Source organism: Ursus arctos, unplaced genomic scaffold (genome assembly GCF_023065955.2).
Source record: "Ursus arctos isolate Adak ecotype North America unplaced genomic scaffold, UrsArc2.0 scaffold_9, whole genome shotgun sequence".
Taxonomy (NCBI): domain Eukaryota; kingdom Metazoa; phylum Chordata; class Mammalia; order Carnivora; family Ursidae; genus Ursus; species Ursus arctos.
The window spans coordinates 66,034,479-66,054,742 of NW_026623111.1; the positions used below are offsets into that span (position 1 = coordinate 66,034,479).

The window sequence follows — 20,264 nt, forward strand, 5'->3', positions numbered from 1 at the left end:
CCCTCATCTCAAAACAACCAAAAAAACAAAACAAAACACCTATCCCCAAACATGAAATTTTCTATTTTTAATTATTTTTTTTCTAGATGAAGGATTACAGTTTGGGTACCTGTTTGAAGAGTCTACTTTGTTATAGTTTGAAAACATGCAAATTAAAACGAATGCATCCCAATATATTTTACAAATCATAAGAAGACAGTAAAAATTTTCATACACCTGAAGACCACTTTTTGAAACTATAGTTTGAAACCCCTTGGCAGGTCATGTTAATTCAGTTAGTGGATCATGATGAGCATTAAAACAAAACAAAACAGTGAAATAGAAGATATTGGAATACACATAGTAAGGGTGATTATTATTTCATGAAACTTATTTTAGGTAATTCATGCATACTAAATCACAATGTAAAATGTATCCCTGGCTAGAGCTGCAGTTAACGAATAAACAAACCAACCACTGGGTTAGAATATGTACCAGAATCAATAACACTAAGCATTCAGAAAGCATCATCAGCCCTTTTCAACCACCACTAACTGTGCCAACAATTAGCTAATTTCAGACACAAAAAGGATATTTTACAAAAGGAACCAGGAAGGCTATGAGGACATTATGAATATACTGAATCTGAATAAAGGCAATTTGCTTTTTAAACTGAAGAAAAACAGGAATAACCCAAGATTACTTTTTAATTTCGCTGCATAACCACATAAGCCAGTAATGCCATTTCCTAAGAAATGAAAAGATTACTGCGAGGCTAGAGCTTTACTTACTAAACATCTGTCTACTGATTTTAAAACTCTAAGAAGAACTGGCATCTTAAATATGCTTGCCCTTGAGAATTTTGAATGAACTCCATATTTGGCCACGGGTACATGCTTCTGCGCTCTAGCAGTCTGCAACAGGCGGCCACAGGGGCCTCAGCTCAGGTGAGGAGCAGAAAGACACTGCCTAGAGCTCGGCCAGGGACGCTGTCTAAGGGGTCCAATCCTGGGGAAGAGTGTCCAGACACACAGGCAAAGGCTGAAAGAGCCTCTACACCACAAAATGACAAACAAAAGGTTGTCCAGTTTAAAGCCGTTTAACGTTATTTCCTCCTCGGAAAATACGTAAGTCCTCCAACTACAAGGATTTTAACAAATAGATTCAATCACCTATGTGCTATTTACAGTCCCGGAGAGCCCCAGAACAAAACTAAAATTTGAAGTAAATTATAAAACTTTTGACAATTAGCTAACATTTTAGAGTATGCTTATCTTTGCTCTTTTTCCTTAGCCCACAGCTAGAGTTCATAATCTAGACAGTCCTGGAGAGGGCTGAGGAGGTTCACGTTCCTCTAACACTTCAAAAACATTTTTAAGAGATCCCAGCTTTCCAGCGGTCTATGTCATTTTTTAAAAAGTCAAGTATCGTTCCATATTAGAGTTTCAAAGCTCTTTCAGACCTCCTTAGCTCTTCATTCTACCTTAAGCAAGTGGGGGGAAGAGCGATTAACTCTACCTTTCCATAAGGCCCTGAGACAAGAGCAACTTGCTCAAAACCTCACAGTGGTAAAGAACTGGATGAGAATCCAGACCTCCTACCTCCTGGTCGAGTGTCCTTCCTGCTTACTCATATTCACGTGCCTTTTTTAGATTTTTTTAAAAAGATTTTATTTATTTATTTGACAGAGAGAGCACAAGCAGGGGGAGCAGCAGGCAGAAGGAGAGGGAGAAGCAGGCTCCCTGGAGCAGGGAGCTCAGTGGGGGGGGGGGGGGGTGTCCTTGATCCCAGGACCCTGGGATCATGACTTGGGTCAAAGGCAGATGCTTAATTGTCTGAGCCACCCAAGCGCCCCTTTAAGATTTTATTTTTAAGTTATCTCTACAGCCAACGTGGGGCTCGAACTCACAATCTTGAGATCAAGAGCTGCATGCTCCACTGACTGAGCCAGCCAGGCACCCTCATATGTCTTTTTTAAATTACAGAATTCTTGGAAACTGTAACTAGCATATTCATTTAGCACCAAATAGCAGTTAGAATGGGAAATAAATCTTTTTGATTTTTCTTAAGGTTCTAAACTAATCAACTTTCATTTAAAAAAGAAACCACATGATCACATAACGACAAATATTAACTAGATGTAATGAAACTATTGTACCATCGTTAATATTTATCTGATACAAAAGGATATATATCAATCAGCTAAGTGGGTTTACTGGTATTTCTCACTCAGATAATCTCAGTGATGGAAAAAAAATTCAGATTCCTCCTTTTCTCCTTACTTATTAGCAAGAAACACTTAAGCATATCAGATTGCTGGATCATTGCTTTGTCTCCACTCCAATATTTATATTTAAAGTAGTATTTAGACCAAGAACTAACATGTTTAAAATACTCTTCGGCAGTGAGAGACTAAAAAGAATAAGCACTTTTCAGTCAAACCTGTACAAACATATCCACGTGAGACAGGTAACTTCAGGTGAACCCCCTTGAATCTTGGGTTTCTCTCAGCTGTAAAATCTTTCCTCACAGCCTTTCTGTAATGCATACATAAAAGAACTTCGTTTCTATTAAGTGCCAAGCACTTTAGTTACATTCAATAATTCTTTTTTCTTCCTTTGAGCCTAATCATGAAACATTTAATCCTTTACATTTACATTTTTAGTTATTTAAGCAAGTAAGGAAAACAGTTCAAGTCTATGTTTTAGAGACTTACACAATGATAAAAGATTACCAAAATATTTTATTTCTTTGTTAGATGCTCAATAAGAGACTTATAAAGCAACATAGAAGAGATATACAAAATTTTATAATAATAATAATAATAAAAATAATAACAACAACAAACCACAGAATGATTATTTTGGGGACAGTATTATTAGAGGTTTTCAAAATATTTATAAAGATTATTCTCTATAAGAACTAGTTTTCTAATACAAACCCTATTTTGTTTCACAAAAGTGTTTGTACTGCCATAGTGCCAACAGGGGGTTATTTAAATAGCAATGAGATAATTACTGCAATGAGCCCAAGACAATATTTCTTATTCTAATCTCTTGTGTTAATGCTTGAAAACCCCAGATACTTTAACCTTCTCCGCCCAAAATTCTTTAAAGAGTCTGCCATTATTTAAATTACAGAAGGGTATAAAACAAGTAAATAGCCTAAGTTTTCAAAATATATTTGTCAAGTAACTAGCTGCCTTTGAGTAGCTGAGCCAAAAGCTTAAAATAGCTTTCCTTAAAAAAAAAAAAAAAAAAAAAAAAAAAAATCCTTTAATTCCACAAGAGAAAAAATAAATAGCTCACACAGCTAAGGGAAATCTTATAATTTCTTCAAAGAACTACAAGTAATTTCTCAGGTTTTTATTTTGTGCTTAAACCTTCTGGGGAAAAATCCTATTTTTTTTCTTCACTGTGAAGAGCAAAAGCAGAACTTCTTACACTTTCGAAGAGTGAAGGGCAAATCTTGGCAAGGCTCCCAACTAACACGGTTTATCACCCAGCAATCTAACATATATATACTTTGAAAAAAACCTAGGGTACCTGGGTGGCTCAGCTGGTTAAGCATCTTGGCTCAGGTCATGATCTCAGGGTACTGGCTCTCTGCTCAGTGGGGAGTCTGCTTCCCCCTCTACACCTCCCCCCTGCTCGTGATCTCTCTCCCACTCTCTCTCAAATAAAATCTTTAAAAAAAAGAAAAAAGAAAAGAAAAAGACCTATAGATACAGTGCTGAATTAGAATTTTATTTTTCTGCCTGCTTAAGCATTAAGTTTTTTTGCCTTACCTGAACAGTCATGATCAGATTTTAGCCTCTACAAGATCAGTCACCTCATTTATATGGCAAAATACAATTACTTAAGACCTATTCCTAATATCCCTCATCCCTCCCAGCCTGTCTGTACACTCATCATCCACACATATACTGAACTAGACAACTTCTCAAAGCATCCTTCTGGTGTGCTTCATTTTCTCTCTTCATAGACAAAAGCATATTCCAAAGTCAAAAGCAACTCACTTCCACTTAAGAACATTTCACTTACGTATGATTTCCAAGTACAAGTAGCCACTGTGGCATCTCCCTGACACCTTTCTTAAACTCCTCCCTTCTAGCAGCTTCTACTGCTGTTTTCGGAGCCCCAAAGGCAAATTTACTCTAATAGTTAAATGGCAGTTAGGTTACCTGATATGATTAATATAGTATAATTAAATTATATTATGGAATAAATAAACTTCTGTAAATAAATAAACTTTCAGCTGACCTGAAATCCCCAGCTTTCTCTGAAAGTATATTTTTATGCAAATTGTGTTCCAAATTTTGTATAGGATCTGGAAAAGGATATTTTAGCACAATGCTTCCGTAGTTTATGATTACCTAATACTGATACATTTTTGCATCCCACAACCTCCACTAACTTCTAGTACAAGTCATTCAGCTCAGTGATCATTTATCAGTATCCTCTGTGGATGGCCCAGTGCAGGGAGACTAATAACCTGAGGAGTGAGATGCATATTAGCAAGCTCAAAACTTTCAGGGCCGTACCCTATACATACCCCCAACAGGAATTTCTCTATTTCTGAAATTTCAAATTGTGCAATCTCACTCTGAGATCCTAATTTTCAATCCATCTACTTTTCTCACTCCCTAAATCTGTGGTCTTTACTAAAAATGATACCGGTTAGAAAACTGTATTTACATAAGAAAAGGAGGACTGTCAGAGAAGGAATAAATGAAGATAAAATAAAATTTTATTATTTTTGATGCAAGTATAATTAGCATACACTGTTACACTGGTTTCAAATATACAATACAGTGATCCAACAATTCCATACATGGCTCACTGCTCATCAAGATTAGTGTACTCTTGATCCCCATCACCTACTTAGCCTATCCCCCACCCACTTCCCCTCTGGTAAGCATCAGTTTGTTCTCTAGAGTTAAGAGTCTAGGGATTTTTTGTTTTTGTTTTTCTTTGTTTTGTTTCTTAAATTCCACACATAAAGGAAATCATACAGTATTTGTCTTTATCTGACTTATTCACTTAGCATTCATTATATCCTCTAGCTCCACCCATGTTGTTGCAAATGGCAAGACTTCATTTGTTTTTATGGCTGAATAACATTCCAGAGTGTGTGTGTGTGTATGACATGCCTTCTTTACCCATTCATCTATGGATGGACACCTGGGCTGATTCCGTATCTTGGCTATTGTAAATGCTGCTGCTATAAATATAGAAGCACATATATCTTTTCAAATTAGTGTTTTGTTTTCTTTGGGTAAATACCCAGTAGTGAAATTACTGGATCATATGGTATTTCCATTTTTAAGTTTTACGAAGACTCTCCATGCTGTTTTCTACAGTGGCTGCATGAGCCTGCAATCCCACCAACAGTGTAGGAGGATTCCCTTTTCTCTACATCCTTGCCAATACCTGTCAGAACGGCTAAAACCAAAAATACAAGAAATAAAAAGTGTTTGCGAGGATATAGAGAAATATCAGAGATAAAGAGGGGTATTACATACACACAAGGGTCAACTCTTCAAGTAGATATAACAATCCTTAACATGTATGAGCCTGAGAGTGTCAACCTACATGAAGCAAAAACTGATAATACCTAAAGGAGAAAGACAAATCCACTGTTAGGGTTGAGGCTTCAACAGCCCTCCTATAATAAAGGACAGATCAAGTGTGCAGGAAATCAACACAGATAGTTTACTGAACAGTACTACAGTCAACTGGCTCCACAGTTGATATTTATAAAACACTCCATCCAACAAGATTCTTCTCAAACTTGCATGGCGCGTACTTCAAGACAGATCACACACCGGGCCCTAAATACATCTTAACAAATTTAAAAGCAGAGAAATCATACAAAGTATGCCTTAAGATCACAGTGGAATTAAATAAGAAATCAATAACAAAAGATAGCTGGAAAGCCCCCAAATACTTTATATTAAATAATATACACCTTTAAATAACACATGGAAGAGGTGTCAAGAAAAATTTACAAACATTTTGAACAAAATGAAAATATTACTTATCAAAACGTATGAAATACAGTGAAAGCTGTGGTGAGAGGGAAATTTATAGCACTAAATGCATTTACTACAAAAGAAAAAAGATCTAAAACCTTTCCAACGTGTCTCTGCCCATACCTTGTCTGGTGCAGGTCTCCCTGCTGTGTCTTTACACTTCTGTGCCTCAGCACATCCTGAACCCTTTCCTGGGGGGAGGAAGGGAAGGGTTAGGGGGGCCTTTCCCTTCCAGCTTATCTGCAGTTACCTAATTACTACTAATAATCCTTTAAATCTCAGGTCAAGTGTCCCTCTTCTAGAAAGCATTCCCCAATGTCCCAGTTTGACAGAGATGCTCCCTTCTTTGTCCCCCATACAATCCTGTGCATCTCTTTATCATAGCATTTCTCACGATGTTATGTAACTGTTATATGGTTTTTTTCCCAGCACTGGACAAATAATGTAAGCTTATGGAAGGCAAAGATCATGTTGTATTCAACTTTCTCCCCCGATAGTTAACACCTGGCAAATAAGAGGCAGGCAACAAGTAATTGATAAATGAGTAAATAGTAATCAATAAAAGTTTAGAAGATGAATGAACTAGAGGCAGATCTAGCCAAAGGTAAGGTGATTTAAATAGGCCAAAAAGGGGGAAATTTTTCTCTAAATTCCTTATCTGTTTATTTTAAAACAAGAAGGCTTAGAAGACAACTTTGTTCTTTATGGTTTAAATTCAATTTTATTACTTGAAAAAGTAAATCATTACTACACGACTATTTTTGGTGAGAGGTGCTGAGTAACCCAACACAATTAAAGTAGTCAGGAAAAACTGATACAAACTCAGAAAGTAAGAACTAAGAAGTGAAGTCAGGAGCAGGAGGTGATCGATCAAAGTCACTCCTAACAGAGTTGGCTGGTAAGCAGATGATGACAGAACAAAAAACAGTGAGCCAGAATCTTCTGCAGGGAATCGACAGGTCAACAACAATCCTGAGGACAAGGAACATCCAAGAGAGGAAGTCAGCTTACCCCCATCAACAACAAATCACTCCTGAGTGGGCGGGCATATACTCTGTGGCCTGAAAGTGAGGGAAAGGAAATGACAAACGCAAAGGGTGGTGCAGAACTGTACCAGCAAAATCACACAAATGAAAAAAATAATGATATCAATAAAAATAAGAATGGGAAAGTAAGTGCTGGCTTCTTCACAGACTGATTACACAGTGATAAGGGTTTCCATTATGAATTCCTATACTTTTTCTCAAAGTATCAGAGTTCATACATTCAGATTAATTTTGCTCTGCCCATCACATAATGATGCTAACATAGTTCAAAACACTTTTTAAAATTCCTCTTTAAAGTTGCTTTCAGAGCATTTTATAGTAAAAATCAGTGTCATCATATACCATGTTTTACCAAAAATGGAATTACCCAGCTTGCTCATTGGCCTTAGTTTCTAAACTTCCTCCAAATAACTTTTGCCTATTACTAAATATCAAATCCTTCCAAAAGATTGAAGATTCACCACTAATAATCAAAAGAACGCACTGCAGACTGTGCAGATGTTACATGGGAAAATATTCTATTAGCTTCTGAGCAATGGCAAGTGCCTGTCTAGTATATGACAGGCACTGTGAGAGCAGCAACCCTCCACTGTATATGTGGCTCTATTTTATTTTTCTAAAATTCGTAACAGATCAGGACAACGTCCCTTAAAAGTGACATGACTGCCTGCAATGGAATAGAGTCAAAACCCTTTGCAAGACTTAAACTGTTTCTCAAAATTTGTTGCGTATCCAATTTTGCAGCTTTGTCTTCTGCAATATCTCTTCCCTCATTCTATGCTCACAGAATACCACCTAACCGCTATTCCCTGAACATGCCATGGAATTTCAAACTCTTATGCTTTCCCCCCCATGGTCTTTCCTCTGCCTGAAATGGCCTCCTCAGATCCTTGTACCACCTGGGAACCTCTCATGGATAGTGCATGATCTTACTTAATCCTAAAACAGTTTAAAAATATCTCCATGGAAGTAACACAATCACAGATTCAAATAAATATGTATCAAGACATTCCCCACCTCACCTGAATCTCCTCTTGTTCCAGCCACCTAGCTCTGCTTTCAGTAGCTTATATTCGCCATGTCCTTGCCACTAAAGCAATTAAGACAGTAATTTGAAAGGCAAAACTCTTAAAATATTTAAAAGAAAATGTTGGAAAATATCTTTATAACCTCAGGGTAAGGAAGAATGTCTTAAAAAAAAAAAAAAAACTACACACACAAAATGAACCTTATCAAAATTAACAACTTCTGTACATGAAAAATCAACAGAAAGTAAACTCAAGCCACAAATTGGGAATGAAATATCTGCAATACCTATAATGAACAAAAAAGCATTCTCTCTAAAATACATAAAGAATGGCTACAAATCACAGAAAAGTAAACCACCCAATAAAAAAATGGGCAAAAGACAAATAGGCATTTCACAGACAAGGCAAACGAATGACCACAAATACAAGAAAGGCCACACAACTCATCAGTAATAAAGGAAATAAAAATTTATAATATTCTGACAGCTTTTTGTATTCTGTGGTAAGAATGTATATTCATTTACCCTTTGTCTGCGTTTATGCCATTGACTATCATCCACCCACCCCAAATCCACAGGACTCATTCTCAACACCTAGAGAAACGTGCACTAGGGATCCCCGTAAAGCTTCTCCACCAGGGTTGAGCCTGCAGTCAACAGCCAGTAACCTAGTCTGATCTCATCCGAGGCTATTTCTCAACCTAACACAGGTAGAGTAAAAATATCTCAGGATTTACGGAGAGTATCTCCAGGGAACAGTCAGCTCCACCACCATTTCTATACATTGAACCTAGTTTGAGGTCAGCTACATATATATATATATATATATATTAAATAGATATATATATATATATAAATAGATATATATTAAATAGAACTATCTTAGAGATTTTAAAAATAAAACTATCATGTTTTTAAAAATAGGTACACTTTTTTATATTCAACTTTTTAGTGTTTGTCACATACCTGACATAGCAAACATGAATAATAAATGTATTATGGATGGCTACATGGATAGTTAGGTGGATACAGTGAGGCAAGATATCTTCCTGCTGACACTAACTTTTTATAAATTCTTCTATCCAATATTTTAAATATTCTTTATTCATTTAATAGAGGTATATGAATGAAAACATTTATGAAATTTATAAAATCTGTGAAGAAACATACTTTAAAATACAAAAAGTGGTAATGACATGAATCTTTTGGACAAAAAAATTATTTGTTACTGGATATAACCTTTAGCTATCCAGAATACTATTGCTTCCTTTCTAATTTTTTTGCAGTAGGTATTCTACAAATGAAATACAAAATGTACTTACACCCTCATGATTGAGGGGTACATTCTCACTAAAGGGGTCAAGTGAAGGGAGTTGAGGAGTGAAGGGGTAGAAGAAGAGGAGAAAAGAATAAGAAAACTGTATTTCTCTATCTTCCCAATACCAACACGTTAAGAATGATTGCCACAAATAGCCATGTCCTAATTACATCATTTCACTGTTGATCACATGTAGCCTATTTTAAAAAATGCCTTTGGGGAAGAATAAGAGGAGAAACGCTATTCTTAACAGTTAGCTATTTAATACAACTTATAAATCCATCTGAAATACTGACAATAATATTTTAAATATATTGCCCTTTATTCTAGGGAAATAAGTTACTGAAGTGAATAATTTTGCAGAGTACAACTCAGTTTACTATATTTTCTTATAATAATCTCATCCTCTTCTCAGAAGGAATGCGACGTAATAAAACATAAAATACTACCTTAAACAAATTGTCACAATGACCCCAACGATGGACTATGGTGAGACCACTGTTCCTAGGTTTGTTGAGGTTTTTTTTTTTTTTTTTTTTTTAATGTTCCATAATAAAACCTAACTCTCATTGTTTTGGGGAAACAATCTTTAAAAAGCACTGACTTTTTTCCCAGACCAAAGTATCAAGCATACCCAGCATTATTTTCATTCTGCTCATCTCCTTATCCATTTTACAGTTAACTTCTCAACTCAAGCTGGGAAACAAAGGTATTGACTCTACAACGGAAATCTCCTAACTCAAATATTTACTAGTAGGCTTAGCATTTGAAGGTTAAAATTAAATATATAAAGTATTTTATTTCAAATGTCTAGGCTTTTTCCTTAAAAAGAAAATATAACCTATAAGAAATAAAAGATACCTTCTATAAATGAAGGGTATGAAGTTTCATTTTGTTACTTAACTTCCTCCTACAAAGTACACATAACATTCTAAAAATCGCAATTTGGATTGAGCAAGATGTTCCAGGTAGAGAAGTGCAGCATGCAAAGACTTGGGATTCAAGAAAATATAGATTACTTTTCAGCTTTATCTTTCTTTCTGAAATTATATAAAAGAAAGTTATTCTACAGTCGTTCCAAGACATTTTAGTGGATTTTGCTAAAAAGCAAAATTTAGCACTTCAAACAAATGGGGAAAAGAAGAGACCCACGAAGCAGTTAAAATTAATTATACTTAAATGGATTTGGAATTCTAAAACAGTATTTAAAGAAACTGATCCAGAATTTCCAATACAAATGTTTCATAGATCATGGTTACTAAAGTGTAAACATAATATAAATGTCTTTAAGAAAGCGGTAACAATGAAATTTGTTAAAACTTAATGAAACTTGTACATTAAATTTTGTCATTTTAAATTTTGAAAATAATCGTCTGCCAAATCATGGTAGTAAAAACCAGCGGCTGACTGACATAGGAATAAACAAACCAAAATGCAGATGAGAGAACTCAGAAACAGACCCATACATGTATTAGAAACCTAACATACGAGACACCGGGGTGGCTCAGTCAGTTAAGCGCCTGCCTTCAGCTCAGGTCCTGATCCCAGGGTCCTGGGATGGAGCCCCACACTGGGCTCCCTGCTCGGCGGGAAGTCTGCTTCTCCCTCTCTACGTGTCTCCCCAGCTTGTGCACTCTCTCTCTGAAATAAATAAATAAAAATCTTAAAAAGAAAAGAAAAGAAAAGAAACCTAACATATGATAAAGGTCACAGGAAAGGATGTGATTCTTATGTAAGTGGTATTGACAAACTTGACTCTTACCTAAAGCCATATACAATGGTGGACTCAAAGTGGATTAAAGACCCAACAATGAGAGGTAAAACTATAAAGAGAAGAATATTTTTATTAATCACGCAAGAATTTCTTAAGCATACAATCAAAACTACATAACATATCCAAAGATAAAATGAATGTGATCATATAAAAAATATTTTGGGGCCCCTGGGTGGCTCAGTCGGTTAAGCGTCCAAGTCTTGATCTCAGCTCAGGTCATGATCTCAGGGTTGGGAGATGGAGTTCTGCACTGGGCTCCGTGCTGGGCATGGAGCATGCTTAAGTTTTTCTCTGTCCCTCTCCCTCTGTCCCTACCCCCTCACTTCCTCTCTAAAAAAAAAAATTCTTTTTTTAATATTTTGGCTCAGCAAAGAACATGATGAACCAAGCAAAAAGTGAGATAACGCAATGGGAAAAGATATTTGAAATGGCTAAAACCAAAAGGATTATAATTTAGAATTTACAAAAAAAAAAAAATCCAAGAAAAATCCCAAATCACAAACTCAAATCACCAAGAAAAAATAGCAATCCCAATTTAAAAAAAAAACAAAAACAAAACGAAAACCATGAACAAGCACCCTGGAAGGCCAAACCCATGAAGAGATGTTTTAATTTACTCAGGAATCAAAGAAATGCAGACTAAAATAAGGAAATGTCATTTTAGACCTCTTAGATTAGCAACAAGCAGCAAGTTAGGAAATGCCCTGTGTTCTTGGACATGTGGACAAGACCCACATACAGGGAAATCTGTCTGGTAGAGAATCTAAATAAAAGGCAGTGTGGGGGGTGGTTTTTTTTTTTTTCATTTTCTTAAAATTCAGGTATAACGGATAACTGTGTTTCATTAGTTTCAAGTGCACAATATAATGATTCAAGAATTCCAGACATTACTCGGTGACCATCACAAGAAGTGTATTCTTGATCCCTTTAAACTATTTCACCCATCTCCCCCTCAACTCCCCTCTGGTAAACTACTGTTTGTTCTCTACATTTAAGAGTCTGCTTTTTTGTCTTTCTAATTTGTTCATTTGTTTTGTTTCTTAAATTTCACGTATGACTGAAATCATATGGTATTTGTCTTTCTCTGATTTATTTCACTTAGTGTAATTCCCTCTAGGTCCATCCACGTTGTTGCAAACGGCAAGATTTCGTTCGTTTTATGGCTAATATTCCAGCGTGTGTTAGACACACACACCACCACCACCACCACCACCACCACCACCACCACCACCACCCTTATCCATTTGTCTACCAGTGGATACTTGGAGTGTTTCCATATCTTGACTATTGTAAATAATGTTGCAGGAAACATAGGGCCGCATATATTTTCAAATCAGTATTTTTGTTTTCCTTGGGTAAATATCCAACAGTGAAATTACTGGATCACCTGATATTTCCATTTTTTTTAAGTTTCTTGAGGACTCTCCATACTGTTTTCCACAGTGGCTATACCAGCTTGCATTTCCCACCAACAGTATATGAGGATTTCCTTTTCTCCACATCTTCGCCAACATCCGATATTTCCTGTGTCGCTAATTTTAGCCATTCTGACAGGTGTGAGGTGGTATTTCGTTGTAGTTTTGATTTGCATTTCTCTGGTGATTATTGAGCATGTTTTCACGTGTCTGTTGTCCATCTATCTGTAGGTCTTTGGAAAAATGTCTACTCACGTCCTCTGCCCATTTTTAATCATATTTGGTTTTTTGGTGTTGAGTTGTAGAAGTTCTTTACATATTTTGGATATTAATCCCTTATTGATATATCATTTGCAAATATCTTCTCCCATTCAGTAGGCTGTCTTTTTGTTTTGTTCAGTTTCCTTTGCTGTGCAGAAGCTTTTCATTTTGGTATAGTCCTAGTAGTTTCATTTTACTTTTGTTTCCCTTCCAGAAGAGACATATCCAGAAAAATGCTTCTACAGCCAATATCAAAGAAATTATTGCCTACATTTCTTTCTAGGAGTTTTATGGCTTCAAGTCTTACATTTATGTCTTTAATCCATTTTGAGTTGTGTGTGTGTGTGTGTGTGTGTGTGTGTGTGTGTGTGTATGGTGTTAGAAACTGGTCCAGATTCATCCTTTTGCATGTAGCTATCCAGTTTTCCGAACACCATTTGTTGAGACGACTGTCTTTTCCCCATTGTATATTCTTGCCTCCTTTGTCATAGATTAATTGACCATATAATCGGGGGTTTATCTGGATTCTCTATTCTGTTCTAACAATCTATGTGTCTATTTTTGTATCAGTACTATAGTGTTTTGCTTACTACAGCTTTGTAGTATATCTTGAAATTTGAGATTGTCATACCTCTAAATTTCTTCTTTTTCAAGACTGTTTTGGCTACTTGGTGTCTTTTGTGGTTTCACACAAATTTAAGGATTATTTGTTCTAGTTCTCTGAAAAATGCTGTTGGTATTTTGATAAAGATTACATTAAATCTATATATTGCTTTGGGTAGTATGGATATTCCCATTCCATGAACATGGAAATTTGTTTGTGTCTGCTTCAATTTCTTTCCTCATTTTATAGTTTTCAGAGTATGGGTCTTTCACCTCTTTGGTTAAGTTTATTCCTAAGTATTTAATTATTTTTGGTGCAACTGTTAGGTAGTTGTCTTAATTTCTCTTTCTGCTATTTCATTTAGTGTACAGAAATGTAACAGATTTCTGTATATTAATTTTGCATCCAATGACCTTACTAAATTCATCTTATCAGTTCTAATAGGTTTTTTTGGTGGAGTCTTTAGGGTTTTCTGTGTATATTATCATGTCATCTGCAAATAGTAAAAGTTATACTTCTTCCTTACCAATTTGGATGCATTTCTTTTTCTTGTCTGATTGCTGTGGCTAGGGCTTCCAGTATTATGTTGAATAAAAGTAAAGTAGGAAGAGTGGGGACGCCTGGGTCGCTCAGTCAATTAAGTGTCTACCTTCAGCTCAGGTTATGATCCCAGGGTTCTTGGATTGAGTCGCACATAGAGGGCTCCTTGCTCAGCAGGGAGCGTGCTTCTCCCTCTGCTTGCCAATCCCCCTGTATGTGCATGCTCTCTCTCACTCTCTCACAAATAAAATCTAAAAAAAAAAAAAAACCCAAAAAACAAAAACCCGTAGTAAGACTGGACATCCTTGTCTTGTTCCTGACCGTACAGGAAAAGCTCTCAGTTTTTCACCATTGAGAATGACGGTAGTTGTGGGTTTTTCATATATGGCCTTCATTATGTTGAGGTATGTTCTCTCGAAACTTTCTTTGTTGAAAGGGTATCTACCATGAATGGATGTTGTACTTTGTAAAATGCTTTTTCTGCATCTATTGACATGATCATATGGTTATTATCCTTTCTCTTATTAATGTGATGTATCACCTTGGTTGACTGGTGACTACTGAACCACACTTGCATCCTGGGAATAAAGTCCATTTGATCCTGCTGAATGATTTTTCAAAAGTACTGTTGGATTTGATTTGTTAAATCTCCTCGAGGATTTTTGCATCTATGTTCAACAGAACTACTGGCCTGTAGTTCTTTTTGTAGAGTCATGCTGCCCTCATAGAATGAATTTGGAAGCTTTTCTTCCTCTTCCATTTTTTGGAATAGTTCGAGAAGATTAGGTATTAACTCTTTTTAAATGTTTGGTAGAATTCCCTAGCCATCTGGTCCTGGACTTTTGTTTGTTGGGAATTTTTTGATTACTGATTCAATTTCATTAGTGGTAATTGGTCTGTTCAAATTTTGTATTTCTTTCTGATTCAGTTTGCAGAGGTTATATGTTTATAGGAATTTATCCATTTCTTCTACGTTGTCTAATTTGTTGGCATATAATTTTTCATTATATTCTCTTATAATTCTTTCTATTTCTGTGGTGTCAGTTGTTATTTCTCCTCTCTAAAGGGCAGTTTCACACTACTCAATCTTGCATTTTGCTCCTCAGTATATACTCCAAAGAAATTTGTATGGGTAATAACTCATAAAAGGATGTTTACTGTACTGTCGTTTGTGGAGACTAGAGGGCTGGAGGCTATTTAGAGGTTCAACACTGTTCATCACTAAGAAGAGGAGTAAGTAAAACAGGGTTGATACACAATCATATATACTCATTTAAAAGTATACATTTCACATAGATGCATCTTAAAAATATAATGATAAGTGAAAGGAACTAAAAATAGGATAAAATATATATTACAATACCTTTTTCTTTTTTTTATTTTTTAAAGATTTTATTTATTTGACACAGAGAGAGAGACAGCCAGCGAGAGAGGGAACACAAGCAGGGGGAGTGGGAGAGGAAGAAGCAGGCTCCCAGTGGAGGAGCCCGATGTGGGGCTCGATCCAAGACTCTGGATCACACCCTGAGCTGAGGCAGACACTTAATGACTGAGCCACCCAGGCACCCCTACAATACCATTTTTTAAAGTTAAAAAAACATGCACATAAAACAAATATTTTGCAGGAAAACATACTAACTAAAGAGAATACTAAATGCTTCAAAATTATTGTGCCAGTCCTCCATTAAATTACAGGCCTTTAAAGGAAATAATTGCTTTGTAATACTTCTAAATTGAGTTAAATTAAAACCAACAAACTGCTGTTTTATATAAGAACTATACATTTACACTATGATGACTAAAATCAAATACTTAAATAAAAACCATTTCATTTCTTAAATGAGTTTCAACTGAACCATACTGAAATCACGTACAAGTCATTATTTTTTCTAAAGTGATTCTTAGTTATTTCTCAATTTAGCCTTTTTGTTTCTTTTAATCCTATGACATTTAAAAAATCCCTTAAAGGAGACTTTAACTGCTCTGCAAGTAACAAAAAAACTTGTATGTGTAGGAATATTTGGCTAAACATTTTTTAAAAATCATTTGTGTTTGTCGGAATGGATAGAGTTCTCCATCTTCTTGAGGATGAGGGAATGAATTTTAGCCAGAGATGATAATCTGGCATGTATCATAAACCTTAAGGAAGTAGGACCTAGCTCAGAGAAAGAAGAGCCAGACTTCCAGAAAGATTTCCAGTATCAGAGAGAAAAAATGGAAATAAAACTGGGTTATTACATCAAAATAAATTATGCAGTTTTTTATAAAGATTTTATTTATTTATGAGAGAAAGAGTGCAGGGAAAGAGCAGAGGGAGAAGGACAAGCCGACTTGGTGTTGAGTGCGGAGCCTGACGCAGGGCTCCATCTCAGGACTCTGACATTGAGAACTGAGCCGAAAGCAAGATAATCGACTGAGCCACCCAGGTGCCCCAAACTGGGCAGCCTTTAATGATAAATCTGAGCTTTTTCTAATCCTCAGACAAGCGTACCCATGATCTCCATTAATAAAAAAATCACACAGGGAATACCAAGATGGTTCTGTAGTATTCAATAACCTAGATTTGACTTTAATAAAAAAGCAGCTTCTATTAGTATTTTGGAGTCATTACAACTTTGTCATAATCTCTCTCCCATTTTTTTCTATGGCTATATATTAAGAAACTATGGTTCAGAATGATGACTTTTGCACTATAATATTCTGAATTAAATTATAAAATGTCAGCCATTTTGCTAGGAAGATCTTTGGGATACAGTGGTGAATATCAGTAACAATTAGCACATGTGGCATTTACCACTTGTTCTGAAATGCCAACTCATTTAAGAATGACATATCTGATCTCATGGAGCTTAGTCTGGGTGTCATACAGATGAAGCACGTTATACCAGGGAAGCACACAGCACTAGGGAACTTCAGCTAGCTGCAGGGTGACAGAGCTATGGGAAAGAAAAGCATCAGGGAAAATAAGTACCTTTTTAAAAGATTTTCAACAGTAGAGGGGCGCCTGGGTGGCTCAGTTGGTTAAGCGTCTGAGTTGAGTTCAGGTCATGATCTCAGGGTCCTGGGATCAGGCCCCATGTCGTCCTCGGGCTCCCCGTTCAGCAGGGAGTCTGCTTCTCTTCCTCTGTCTCTGCCTCTCCCTCCCCACCCCCTGCACTCTCTCTCTCAAATAAATAAATAAAATCTTAAAAAAAAAAAAAAGATTTTCAACAACAGAAAGAAAAAAAAAGATGGAATTCACTGGCCTATCCACAGGCTATTTTAACCAATCAGGTTTGTGCAGCTTTGTTCTCTCCATGTTAATTCTTTACACGCAAACTCTTCTACACATTGGTTTGTAATCAGTTTTTCCAAGTGGAAAACACCAGCCATTCTGCCCCTGAATCATTTTAAGAGTCTAAAGGGACAGCATCAGCAATTAGTAGCCAGTGCTGGAGTTAATTCCTAAGGAACTCTTGTTTCCTGCCTCTCCATCGGTTTTTGTCTAGGAAATACAGACCTGAAATCCACAGCCAAGTACAATGAAATGTATTCATTTATTTCCTACCACAGAATGGTACAATGCCTACTTCACAGATGAAGAAGTTGAAGTGCAGAAAGGTTATAGCAACTTGCCAAAAAGATCCAATAAGTAGAACTAGCTGAAATCTGAATTCAAGACACTTTATTTCAAGTCCAATGCTCTTCCTATTAAATGGAAGCTCTCTCTTTATTGTTGTGAAATAATTTTATTTATGAATGCAACTGTGATTTTATTTTCTAGCTATTCCTAGCAGTGATAGTACTATTTGTTCTTCTCTGAAACATTTGGACAAAATTATCCCAAGTATTTTTGTCCCCAAGAAGTTAAAAACACACACACACAAAGCCCATGTTTACTCTGTGTATCTTCCACCATGGGTGTAACCAGACTAGCAACGAGAAACATGATTCATGAGTAATATCTTGGCAGAGAATTCTTAGTATCTCTAGATACATCAGACACATAAGGGAAATGCCACATACACCTAACTACATATTCTTTTCCTTTAAGTTTCCTGCTCTCTTTAATTGAAGTCCTCCCCAGTTCTCACACCATGCACTCAACCACATTACCCAAATATGGAATAATATTCAGAATATTAAGGAAATAATTTCCTGCCAGGATTCATCAAAGAAAAATACAAATTAAATGAATACTATTAACAATTGCGTACAACACTATATTATGTAATTTAACATGTTATGAGCAATTTTTCTCATTAAAGAGAAACTATGAGATAATAACCTTAGAAAAAATTTCTTCCAACATCAATAGAAGCTATTCATCTTATTCGTCTGTGAATAAAATACTTTTTTTTAAATAAGATGAACACTTTGATTTAAAAGAGAAACTCAATTCCACATATGAGTGGGATCAGATGGTATTTGTCTTTCTCTGACTGAATTATTATATCGTACACCTGAAACTGGTATTGCGCTGTGTGTTAACTAACTAGAATTTACATAAAAACTTAAAAAAGTAAAAATAAAAAAAGAGACACTCAAAGTTTCATAAAATATTTCCCCTGCATATTCATTATAAATACAGATGTAAACTGTTTCTGCCCTGCCTTGTCTAGTGTTTTTACCTTGTTTCCGGGCTAAGTGGTGTGATGGAACCAGCTCATCAGAGCTGATGGCTACATTCTCAGAAATGTAGAAAGCCAGTCGTCAAACCATTAATAGCTTGAAACCAACCATGATGAGAGTATTTATACCAAAGAAATCAACAAATGCTAAGAATTAGGGTTTCTTGGGTTTTCTTCCTAGGGAGCCAGTTGTTAAACATTTACCAGCACACCTCTGTGCTTGGGCCTCACTAGTACTTCAGAAACTCACATTTTATTTACTTCATTATGTCTCTTCTTTTTCTCTTCAAGTCTGATTTTGTGCTTTCATTTATTTTTACCCAAGGCCCAGTCTTGAATATATTTCAACTCAACCTCGAGAAGTTAGGATATTATGACTAATGATCTAAATTAAAAATATTCTTTCACCAAAATATTCTCACAGAAAATGTTTTCCTGAATCCTTATCTGATTGGCCTGATTTAGCATACTCGGCTCCTTTAAGGGCAAAGTCTCTACTCTCTGTGAGGCTGCTGATATGAATATTATGTTTGAAGCTTATACATGTGTTCCTCACAATATATAAATGTATTTAGTATCAATACTAAAACTTCTATTGTCTTCTAAGAAAATAATAAATTATACCGTGTTGTATACTCAGAGACCCTTTGCATCAAGTATGAATCAGTATTATGTAAAAAAAAAAAAAAAAAAAAAAAAAAAAAGGATAAAATCTCTTAGTCTGCTTTTACTGAAGAAACACAGCTAAGAGGTTGTAACTTCTGTAAAGGCAATGAGAACTGAACTGGAGCATTTAAATGTTCTCAGTATGTGATATAAGATTTCTGTCAGATTCATAAAAATGGTACATCACAGATAAACAAGCAATAGGCTGACAAGAGTCAAGGACGGTAGTAAAAGAATTCTGGAGTCAAGAAGACACAGGTTTTAAACTCTGTCCCTCCATTAGCTGTGTGACCTCAGGAAAGTTAGTCAAACTACCATAAGCCACATACTATTGGTACCAGCTTTATTATGCTGTTAAGAAAGGAACATCAGGGGGCGCCTGGGTGGCACAGCGGTTAAGCGTCTGCCTTCGGCTCAGTGTGTGATCCCGGCGTTCTGGGATCGAGCCCCACATCAGGCTCCTCTCCTCCGCTATGAGCCTGCTTCTTCCTCTCCCACTCCCCCTGCTTGTGTTCCCTCTCTCGCTGGCTGTCTCTATCTCTGTCGAATAAATAAATAAAATCTTTAAAAAAAAAAAAAAAAAGAAAAAAAGAAAGGAACGTCAGGGGGACACCTGCGTGGTTAAGTGTCTGCCTTTGGCTCAGGTCATGACGGGATGGAGCCCAGCATCAGGCTTCCTGCTCAGCGGGGAGCCTGTTTTTCCCTCTCCTGCCCCTCTCCTGTGCTTGTTCTCTCTCTCTCTCTCTCTCAAATAAATAAAATCTTTACAAAAAAAAAAAAAAGGAATGTCAGAATATGTGTGATGTGACTTTCACCTAAGTAGATAATCAATGTCCAATTACACAATTAGAATTAGTTATAGCTAAACCAGTCAATAACTCTGAATTAGAAAAAAAAATATTTTTAAAAATTTTTTAAGATTTTATTTATTTATTTGAGGGAAAGAGAGAGAGAGGGAGAGAGGGAGAGAGTGAGCACAAGCTGGGTGAG

The 20,264-nt window shown here is 36.1% G+C and overlaps 1 protein-coding gene across 11 annotated transcripts in view; it reads right to left on the minus strand.

Annotated features, from left to right (window-relative positions):
- Positions 1-20,264, minus strand: part of WDFY3 (WD repeat and FYVE domain containing 3) — a 265,960-nt gene that overhangs the window by 173,131 nt on the left and 72,565 nt on the right. For 7 of the 11 annotated variants that reach the window (XM_057309806.1, XM_057309803.1, XM_057309811.1 and 4 more), the window contains exon 3: positions 11,167-11,227. The exons of 1 other annotated variant lie outside the window; for it this stretch is intronic. In XM_057309806.1, coding sequence (XP_057165789.1) covers positions 11,167-11,227 — 61 coding nt within the window. Of the gene's footprint in view, positions 1-10,892; positions 11,111-11,166; positions 11,228-20,264 lie in introns of those variants that run through there. 3 more of the 11 variants (XM_057309809.1, XM_057309808.1, XM_057309810.1) reach the window with 3 other exon arrangements.